The sequence below is a fragment of the Cervus canadensis genome, chromosome 19, assembly GCF_019320065.1.
Source record: "Cervus canadensis isolate Bull #8, Minnesota chromosome 19, ASM1932006v1, whole genome shotgun sequence".
NCBI lineage: Eukaryota > Metazoa > Chordata > Mammalia > Artiodactyla > Cervidae > Cervus > Cervus canadensis.
In genome coordinates, this window is record NC_057404.1 from 43654255 (window position 1) to 43665517 (window position 11263).

At 40.3% G+C, this 11263-nt stretch overlaps 1 protein-coding gene across 3 annotated transcripts in view; it reads left to right on the top strand.

Annotated features, from left to right (window-relative positions):
- TET2 (tet methylcytosine dioxygenase 2) overlaps positions 1–9326 on the top strand; it is a 126181-nt gene extending 116855 nt beyond the window's left edge. For all 3 annotated transcript variants that reach the window (XM_043438859.1, XM_043438857.1, XM_043438858.1), the window contains 2 exons: positions 2195–2549; positions 4531–9326. In XM_043438859.1, coding sequence (XP_043294794.1) covers positions 2195–2549; positions 4531–5996 — 1821 coding nt within the window. In that variant the 3' untranslated portion in view covers positions 5997–9326. The remainder of the gene's footprint in view (positions 1–2194; positions 2550–4530) is intronic.
- Positions 9327–11263: the final 1937 nt, after the last annotated feature.

Sequence of the window (11263 nt, forward strand, 5' to 3'; positions counted from 1 at the left end):
ATCTTAGGAGGGAGCAGTGTGTTCTATACCAACAAAACCCAGGGTGTGGCCGTGCACCTAGAGGGATGACCCAGGATGGAGATAAAGAATGAAAAAGCTCAAGTACAGAAATTATAAATTAATCAACCCAATGAGTCATCGGTTCGTGAGATTCTGATGGCAAGAGTACTGGAGTGGTTTGCCATTCCCTCCTCCAGAATGCCAGAGAATTGATACCTTCAAACTGTGGTGCTGGAGAAGACTCATGAAAGTCCCTTGGACAGCAAGGAGAGCAAACCAATCAGTCTTAAATCAACCCTGAATACTCGTTGGAAGGACTGATGCTGAAGCTGAAGCTCCAGTATTTTGGTCATCTGATGAGAACAGCTGACTCATTGGAAAAGTCCCTGATGCTGGGAAAGATTGAGGGCAGAAGGAGAAGAGGGCATCAGAAGATGAGATGGCTGGGTGGCATTACCATTGCAATGGACTTGAACTTGGGCAAACTTCGGGAGATGCTGAGGGACAGCGACACCTGGTGTGCTGCAGTCCTTGGGGTCGCAAAGAATCGGACATGACTGAGCGACTGAACAATGAGTCATCAACATAAAAATAAGTGTAATTGAGGAAGATGAGACCTAACATGGAAAATATAAGGCAGGCACCATAGTTCTATTACAGAGGAGAGAATAATTCAGAGAGGTAGTAGGCAGTAGAAGTAATTTGAGAAAGCTGGTGTGAAATCTTTGTTGAAAAGCAGAGAAGGTATTGATTAATACCTATGATTTAGAGCAGGGCTTGGACACTTTTTCTGTTAAAAAGCTTTGCAGGCCACATAGGTTGTCTGTAATATTCTTTGGGTTCTGCCCAATAAAAAGTTCTTTAAAAATGAAAAAAAAAAAAAAAAGAAGAAGATTCTGAATTCACTGGCCATACAAAAAACAGACTGCGAGGCGGATTAGCCGCTAACCCAAGCTTGCTGACTTCTGATCTGGGAGAACAAACACGAGGCTTATCATCTACAATATCTTACATCATCACTAATCAGGTATTGAACATCTATCTGCTCATTTGGAGGCGCTGCTAGATTCTGGGGAGTAGGGGAAATAAACGATAGATGGAGCTATAGTTGGTCCTGAAGATAACCAGATTCCTCTTCAGCAAGGAGCTGGAGAGTAGGCAGAGGAAGAAAAAGTATTTAAATGGAGGGGCATTTACCTCTGATAGATTGCGATTTCTGTGAGATTCGATGGAAGGCTGCACAAAAGAAGTAGAAGTGAGTAGGGATAAATTGTGGGAAAGGTGACAGATGCTCAGACACAAGGATTTGGGGTGACTTCTGTGTACCATTTTAATACCATCACATGTTAAACTTATTTACAAACATAAATCTAACCATCACATGCCTTTCAATCGTGACTTTCAATGATTTTTGTTACCTTGGGTTTTAAATAACTGTGGTCACATTTTCTCTGTTAATTAAAAACACTGAATACTCAAAGCTAGTATTTCAAAACCAACCAACAGTCTTTCAAAGCCGATGTGATTATGGCCAACCAAAGGAAAAAAGTACCATCAAGTTATCAAAGCAGTAAAAGTAGCTTTTTTCCTTTTTAGAAAAGAAATGAGAAAGAAGAGAAACAATAAGTTAGATTTCACAGAGTATAGAGGAGAGAAAAGAAAGGTTAAACAGCATTAGGTTACATATGAATCAAATCTTTAATTTTACATTATTTAGATTTCACTTTGGTGCAAATTTCCTAAACACAGTTAAGGAGAGTTAGGTGTGAAGAAAGATGTGAAATTTCTTTGTGCACAAAAGTATGAAATGAGGCAAATGTGATATTACCAGAAACAGAGGAAGTCGTTTTGGTGGGGGAACCGTAGTTTCTTTTTGAAGAGGCTTTGCCTCTAGCACATCTATTTCGTAAGTGTGAAAAGTGGAAGATTGCTACACTTTGGGTACAATACAGTTTTTTCCCTTAGAAATGTCTGTGAGGAACAGGGTCACTAACAATTCCTGATAGACTCAAAAAAAAAAAAAAAATGAACTTATTTATCTTGATGTACCATTTTGATGCAGTCTTCATTAAGAACAGACAAACACGGTTTTATGGTAACAAACCAGTCTAACCTAAATACTGAGGAGAAACTCACACTCACCAGTTTTCATTTGGACTGAAACTGAAGCTGTGGTCTCTTACTTCTCCACCAGGTATGCACCCTCACTAGAGAAGACAATCGAGAAATTGGAGGAAAACCTGAGGATGAGCAGCTCCACGTTCTGCCTCTCTACAAAGTCTCTGATGTTGATGAATTTGGCAGTGTAGAAGCTCAAGAGGAGAAAAAACGAAACGGTGCCATTCAGGTACTGAGTTCTTTCCGGCGGAAGGTCAGGATGTTAGCAGAGCCGGTCAAGACGGGCCGACAGAAGAAACTAGAAGCCAAGAAAGCTGCAGCTGAAAAGCTTTCCTCTTTGGAGAACAGCACAAATAAGAGTGAAAAAGAAAAGTCAGCCTCATCTCGTCCGAAACAGACTGAAAATGCAAGCCAGGCTAAACAGTTGGCAGGTAAATCCAATGTGAAGCACTGTAGATACATGTGTTAGATGACACTTATTTTAAAAGTGAACATTGTTGATTTTGGAAGCTTAAGTTCAGCCATGGTCTTCGTTCTGTACCAGAATTTTCTCTAAGGTAGCAAGGCCCAGGCTTTGTTTTTGGAGATGTAATAAGATGTTGCACTATTAGCCCCAGTTTGAGGAAGAAGTTTGGATTTTGTTCTCTAATAAATGGCAGAGTTTTATGGTAAGTGACGTGGTGAAATTAGTTATTAGCGATGACTGGCAAGCCAAACTGGAGGTAGAGTAACTGATAGTTTGGAGACCAAGGCAGTGAACTGAGAGGGAGATAATAAGAGCTTGAATTTTGGTGTAGTGAAGATGATAGAAGCGAATTCTTCCAAAATGATTATCAATACATCAGTGACAAACCATTAGAATGCAGGAGAAAAAATAGTTAAGGATGACGCTAAAGTTATTAACCCAGATAATAGTACTATTTATTGAAATATGGAAGGGGGAGGGCAGGAGAATGAGATACCTTTCCTTAGCCAGGTTGAGTCTGAGGTATGCAAACCGGGCTGCACATATAGTTCTTATAAAACTTTTACCCATCAAAGTAGATCACATCTATAGTTATAGCAATAGAGCATTATTATCAATGCTAAGTGAATATTCTCTTTCTAAAGGTCTTGCTTTATGACTATAGTTAATACTCTAAAAAATAAAATCATACAACATGTTGTCCATATCCAAATTTAAGAGGTGGTATTGGCCTAGCCGTAACAAAAGAAAAATGTATATCCTTTGCATTAATATCCTGCTTTGCTTGGAACCACCCATCTCTGCTTCACTAAGGTGAATCTCCCTATTGATTGATTTGTCTCTGAATCTCAGAGATAAAACTAAGTAATTTAGAATCATATGTCAAAGATGTTTAATAAACATTTGTTGATAGGTTGATTTACACTAAGTAAATCCTACCCACTCCCTGATATTTCCTTTAAGTTAGCTATATAGTATAATCAATAAGAACTTGGCTCTAGTTCCTTCTAACTGGCCTCTGCAGTAATCATTTCAGTTCTCAGAACTGCCATTGCAGCTCCATTTATCTGTTCTGATCTCATATCACTTTTTTTTTTTTAAGTGAAACAGAAGTATGACTTTTACCAGTTTCACACACAAAGCTGAAAGTTTCTTTAAAGTTCTATCTACAACTGTGTGAATTTCCTTCCTGGAAAGCACGCTAATGAAACAGAGTTTTCCAACTGTATAAGGTGTTTTGGGTATTTAAATGAATGACATTTTTTTTTTCTCATAGCATTGCTAAATCTTCCATAACAAATTTTCTTGCTCCTTCACCCATTTAACATTGTTTGCCAGGCAATGGAGAAATAAAGTGAAATGAGACATGATCCTTTCCCTCAAGGAACTGCTTTACAGTGAAGTGAAGAAAGAACTAAAAATGGATAATTCCAGCATCCATTATATATAATTCCAGCATCCAGTATATTATGACTGTTGCTTTATCTGACTGATGTTTGCAGTGACCATGACCAAGAATTACAAAAGCGCTAGAAGCGGGGTTTAGAGAAGGCTTCCTTGAGGAAGGGATGACTGTGTCGAGGAAGGGCAGGGGGGTGGGGAGGACAGGGCAGGGCACTTCCAGGAGACAGCGTGGCGTGATCAGAAGCGCAGAAGCTCCAGTGCACATGATGCTCTCGGTGGAATGGCTTTTGGACATTTTACGATATTTCCCACCACTCACCCAGTTGTGCCGTTATGGATTCTGCCATTGTATTTCTAACGCTTTAGACACAGAAAATTATGCACGACGGTGATCAGAGAGCTCTGATGTTCCTCTCGTCCTTGTTTGACGGGTCTTGCATAATTCTAGTCCTGGTTCTCACATGCATGTAAACATCCTCGCTGGCTTTCATAAAATGATAATCAAGCATATTCGCCCCTGCTCTCTCTTATCCTGTCCACAGAACTTCTGCGACTTTCAGGACCGGTCATGCAGCCGTCCCAGCAGCCCCAGTCCCAACCCCAGCCGCAGAAACAACTTCCGCAGCCGCAGAAGCAGCCCCCGCAGCCGCAGCCACATCACCCCTTAACTAATAACTCTCAGTCAGAGTCGGCCAGCTCTTACTCTTCGTCTGGATCCACCAATCTGTACATGAGACGGCCCAATGCAATGAGCCCTTATCCTGGCTCTTCGCACACTTCAGATATTTATGGAGGTGCCAACCCTGTGAACCTCTATTCCACCTCATCCCAAGCTGCAGGTTCCTATTTGAATTCTTCTAATCCCATGAGCCCCTACCCTGGGCTTTTGAATCAGAATAACCAGTATCCATCATATCAATGCAATGGAAACATATCAGTGGACAATTGCTCCCAATATCTGGGCTCCTATTCTCCCCAGTCTCAGCCCATGGATCTCTATAGGTATCCAAACCAAGACCCTCTCTCTAAGCTAAATCTGCCACCCATCCACACGCTTTACCAGGCGAGGTTCGGAAACAGCCAGAGTTTTACTTCTAAATACTTAGGTTACGGAAACCAAAATATGCAAGGAGATGCCTTCAGCAGTTGTACTATCAGACCAAATGTACACCACGTAGGGACATTTCCTCCTTATGCCATGCATGAGATGGATGGCCACTTCATGGGAGCCAACTCTCGATTACCACCCAATTTGAGCAATTCAAACATAGACTATAAAAACGGTGAGCATCACCCAGCTTCTCATTTAATCCATAACTACAGTGCAGCTCCGAGCATGTTCAGCAGCTCCCTTCATGCTCTGCATCTCCAAAACAAGGAGAACGACATGCTCTCCCACACGGCGAATGGCTTATCTAAGGTGCTTCCGGGTCTCAACCACGAGAGAACTCCTTCTGTCCAGGAAGGCTTGCAGAAGGTACACGAGGCTGGCAGTCAGGAAAAGCAGCCTTTGGCCTCCGAGGACCATGATGAGGTCTGGTCTGACAGCGAACAGAGCTTCCTGGATCCTGACATCGGGGGAGTGGCTGTGGCTCCAACTCATGGGTCGATCCTCATCGAGTGTGCAAAGCGCGAGCTGCACGCCACAACCCCTTTAAAGAATCCCAACAGGAATCACCCCACCAGGATCTCGCTTGTCTTTTACCAGCACAAGAGCATGAATGAGCCAAAACATGGCTTGGCGCTCTGGGAAGCCAGAATGGCCGAGAAAGCCCGTGAGAAAGAGGAAGAATGTGAAAAGTACGGCCCGGACTATGTGCCCCAGAAAACCCACGGCAGAAAAGTGAAACGGGAGCCCACTGAGCCGCATGAACCTTCTGAACCCACTTACCTGCGCTTCATCAAGTCCCTTGCTGAAAGGACCATGTCCGTGACCACAGACTCCACAGTAACTACATCTCCATATGCCTTCACTAGGGTCACGGGGCCTTACAACAGATACATATGATGTCGCCCCTTGAGTTGGTTACCTCATTTGAAAAGACCACAACCAACTTGTCCGTTAGTGTAGTTCTCATGACGTGGGCAGTGGTGCAAGGACACAGTAATCCTGACAAATGTGGTGGGAGGAACCTCGGCTCACCAGCAAAACAAGAGGTCGTCTTACCATAGCACTTAATTTCCACTGACTCCTAAGTGGTCACAGATGAAATCTAGGCAAAAGACCAAAGCATTCTATGCAAAAAGAAGGTGGAGAAGGAAGTGTTCCACAATTTACATTTTTAAACACTGGTTCTATTAGTGGACGAGATGATATGTAAATGTGATTCCCCCCCCCTTACAACTCTACACATCTGTGACCACTTTTAATAATACCAAGTTTGCATAGTCATGGAACACAAATCAAGTACTGTAGTGTTACAGGGGCAGGAATCTTAAAATACCATCTGGTGCTGAATATACAATGTACTGAAATACTGGAATTATGGCTTTTAAACATGCAGTTTTTACTGTAATCTTAATATTAACTTTTATTTATCGAAATAGCTACAGGAAGCATGAATAGACAGCAAAACACTGAATTTGTTTGGATGTTCTAAGAAATGGTGCTAAGAAAATGGTGTCTTTCACAGTTGAAAATTTAATGCCTTTATATCATCAAGATGCTATCAGTGTACTCCAACGCCCTTGAATAATGGGGGTACCTTTTCATTCAAGTTTTTAATCATAATTACCTATTCTTACACAAGCTTAGTTTTTAAAATGTGGACATTTTAAAGGCCTCTGGATTTTGCTCATCCAGTGAAGTCCTTGTAGGACAATAAACGTATATATGTACATATATATATACACATATGTATATGTGCACAAACATGTATATCTATAAATATTTTAAATGGTGTTTTAGAAGCACTTTGTCTACCTAAGCTTTGACAACTTGAACAATGCTAAGGTACTGAGATGTTTAAAAAAAAAAGAAAAAAACGTTTACTTTCATTTTAGAATGAAAAGTTGATTTTTTTAAGGAAAGCTTTTAAAATATTTTTGCTTTTAGCCATGCATCTGCTGATGAGCAATGTATCCATTTTTATTACAGCCAGTTAAATCCAAAATGGGGCTTACTGGATTCAAGGGAATACATTAGTCCACAAAACACATGTTTTCTGGTGCTCATCTCACATGCTATACTGTAAAACAGTTTTATACAAAATTGTATGACAAGTTCATTGCTCAAATATGTAGAGTTTTAAGAATTTTCTATTAACTGCAGGTAATAAATAAAAGCATGCTACAGACTCAACAAAGCTAGTTCACTTAAGCCAATGCTATTTTATGGATCTGTATGGTTCCCTTTGGTGAACCAAATGGCATTCTGCCTTTGTGTTGATAATTGTACATTTTAATGTTGTCATTTCTTAGCTTAAGTGTCCTCTTTACCAGAAAGATTGAGCAGACTGATGCCTGCGTAAGATGAATAAACAGGGTTAGTTCCATGTGAATCTATTAATTAAAAAAAATTTAAAAAACAGGCAGCTGGTTTGCTGTGGTGGTTTTAAATCATTAATTTGTATAAAGAAATGAAAGAGATGTATAGTAAGTAAATTAAATTGTAAACAAACTTTTTTAACGCAATGCTTTAGTATTTTAGTACTGTAAAAAGAAATTAAATATATACATATATATATAAATATATATATATATATATATATAGATTTGAAACAGAATTCACATCATGATGGTGCTACTCAACCTGCTACAAATATATCATAATGTGAGCTAAGAATTCATTAAAGGTTTGAGTGATGTTCCTACTTGTCATATACCTCAACACTAGTTTGGCAATAGGATATTGAACTGAGAGTGAAAGCTTATAGCATTGTGTACCATCATTTTTTTCCAAGGCTTTTATTTTTTTTTAGTTAAAAAAAAAAACATACCTTTTTCCAATACTTGATTTCTTAGCAAGTATAACTTGAACTTCAACCTTTTTGTTCTAAAAATTCAGGGATATTTCAGCTCATGTTCTCCTTATGCCAACATGTCACCTGTGTTCATGTAAAATTGTTGTAGGTTAATAAATATATTCTTTTTCAGGGATTTAACCCTTTTATTTTGAATCCCTCCTATTCTACTTGTATATGTCCTGATGTAATTAAAACTAATCTTGTAAATCTGTTGGCTGTTTTTATTGTAAAGAAAAACATTTTAAGAGTTTGGAAAATCCTTTTGACTGTTTCAAGCAGAAAAAAAATACATGAAAATAGAATGCACTGAGTTGATAAAGGGAAAATTGTAAGTCAGGAGTTTGGCAAGTGGCTGTTGGCTAGAGTCTTTAACTCTCTAAATAAAAGATGTTTTGATCCTGTAATCAATATAGGTACAGATCCACAGGACTTTTCTACGTAAGAAAAACACTTAGGGGGATGGCGTGCAATCAACTGTACAATTATGTCTTAGTCTGTGTACATTTTTGCTTACTAACATTTCAAATAAATTCTTAATCAGTGGAGGCCTTTGTGTTTTATTGTTCAAATCTTCATGGATTTTTTTTTTTTTTGGTCAAAACATGGCTTTTGTCTTCTAAAAAACTTTTTTTCTCTAGTTTTTGGCTGTGACCAGTTTACAAGCATTTCAAGAACATTTGCTTTATATATGTCAAACTGCATGATTTGAATGTTTTGCATATGCCATGTATCTAACCCCAAATATTTGGTTACTACATGCACATTTGTTGGTTTTGAGTCATCCATCCCTAGATGAGTGAATATTTGGTTTCTGTACCAATCCACTGTCATTTGTCAAACTGCTGGCCAACAGAGCAGGAAGTATAGTTTGGGGAGTTGAGGAGAGGCTAGGTAGGAAGGAGAAGAAATTAAGTGGCATATTGTAAATATCAGATCTATAATTGTAAATATCAAACCTGCCTCAGAATGAATGGAAAGCAGATCTCCAATTTGCTTATATAGGAATATCAGGTTGACTATATAGCCATACTTGAAAATGCTTCTGAGTGGTGTCAACTTTACTTGAATGAATTTTTCATCCTGATTGACGCACAGTGGTGTACAGTTCACTTCTAAAGCTAGTGGTTAACTTGTGTAGGAAACTTCTGCAGTCTGACACTAAGATAATGAGTTCTGTGTGCATTTTTCTACGCTTTTTTTAAAAACTTATTTTCATGAGATGTTTGGTTTGTCTATAAAAATCTGAGGATGGTTATAAATACTGTAAGTATTGTAATGTTATGAATGCAGGTTATTTGAAAGCGTTTATTATTATATCATTCCTGATAACGCTATGTGAGTGTTTTTAATAAAATTTATATTTATTTAATGCACTCTAAGTATTGTCTTGTTGTTGACGTTTCTGTTCACTTCCTGAATTACTGCCACCTCAGTGGGGCAGAAAGGAAAGAAAAACAGTAGCTTTTTAAAGATACTTTTTAGATGGTTATTCTTAATAGTAAACTTTATCTAAGGTAGCATCCAAATAATTAAGGCCAAAATATTTCAATGATTGAATAGCTACTCAGCTGACTTTTTTTTCAAGCTTACTCTTTAACCTACGCACTTTTCACGTGTAGCCAGTGTCAGGAATGGAGTAACAGCTCCTCTGAGGACCTCAGCTGACCATCCCTCCTGGTGTACAGTCTCTGCACCATCAGCGGCAGCAGGGACCCCAGAGTTGAGTTCACATTGCTTAAGTCTAAGGCCAGCCCTTTTCTCAGATTCTCATTTTCCTCTTCCTGATCGCTCTTAATGGAAAGTTCCTCTCCCTGCCGATCAGAAAGGCAGGCAGTGTTAGGAAATGGGGAGGGTGGCCTGAGAAGCCCCAGACAAACACGCATGTCCACATGCACCCACGTGGCTTCAGGAGGCCGGAAGCCAGGTTGTCCTGCTCTGTATCCCTTCCCTGTCCTGTGAACCACTCCTCACACAGCCCCTGTGCGCTCCTGCTGAACACTGCATAGAAACGCAGGATAGCAAGCACAGTTACACGTTCTAATTACCTTGAGTCTTCCAACCGTCGTCCCCACCCCTTCTGAAACTGGTAGAGAAATCATTTACATCATGAATGAAGTAAGGAATTCTTTCTCATATTTTTCTGTCAAATAGTCATTCTTGAACCCAGAAAATGACTGCCATTTAATAACCTTTGAACTCGTTGCCTGGGTGATTCCTCTAGCATTCTACTCAAAGCCAGGGTGTTAAGAAGCAACGTCACCATTAAAGAGCAGGAATCCAACCATTTGTGGGTTTTGTTTTTGTTTTTAATTTCTGAAGATGTTGTCAGCTCTCATTTCACAGTCCATCCTCTGGCTTAACCTTGGGAACTTCTAGCTCTTCAGGTTTGCTAGCCTGCACTGTTCCAGGCAAGGGGAATTTAAGATTCTGTGAGTGCAAAAGCTCTTCCTGCCAGGGGCCTTCCTGATCTCACTGGCATGGCAGAGGCTGGTGATGCCAATGCCCCATAAATGAAGGTGTGGGCCACTTTGCTGCTTCCGAGCCTGCAGGTGGACTTGAACCCGGGAGACAGCTGCCAGTGACAGACGAGCCAGCGTCAAAAGCTTTATTGGCCACTTGCCTCCTCTGGAAATAACTGCCACGAATGAACCTTTTCATGCCAGCAGGCATGCCCGCAGCTGCCGGGCCACACAGGACCGCTCACTCCTTTCCTCGGGCTCTTCAGTTGCTCTAGTGTAAAAACCCTCCTGCTTTGGGTAATTCGAGCTTCTATTCCTTTCCATCAGCTGTGTAAGAACCAAATTCAGTGAGAAAAGACCTTATTCATCCAGGCAGCTACTGTTCAAGCTGCAGAGAATTTTTAATTGGTTTTGTGGGTCTAAAGGCCACCTGGAGGCGAGTGTCCAGCATCTTTCTCAAATCAATGCAATGGGAGAGCGCTGGCCACAGGAAGACACTTGCTAACTAACTTCAGTCTCAGGCTTTGCAGTAAGGGGTGGGGCACTTCCTCCCTGCCTCCCTCCCGTGAGAAACACACTCTCGAGTTGTTAGAGTGGTGAGAAAATGTTCACAAAAGATGCCCAGCAGAGAATTAGCAGTAATTATAGATTATTTCAGTTTTGCCAGCACTCTTCAGTTTCGAAGAACAAAGGTACTTTTGTTCCCATATTCTCGAGGCCACCTGCCTGCATTTCCCTCTCTTACAAGGCAATTTCTCACAAATGTCTTTGCTCCCTCTCGAAACATTTCCCTCTTGAAAGGAGCCACTCTTTCCCTTGCATGTATGCTGCACAAATATGCTTTCTTCCTT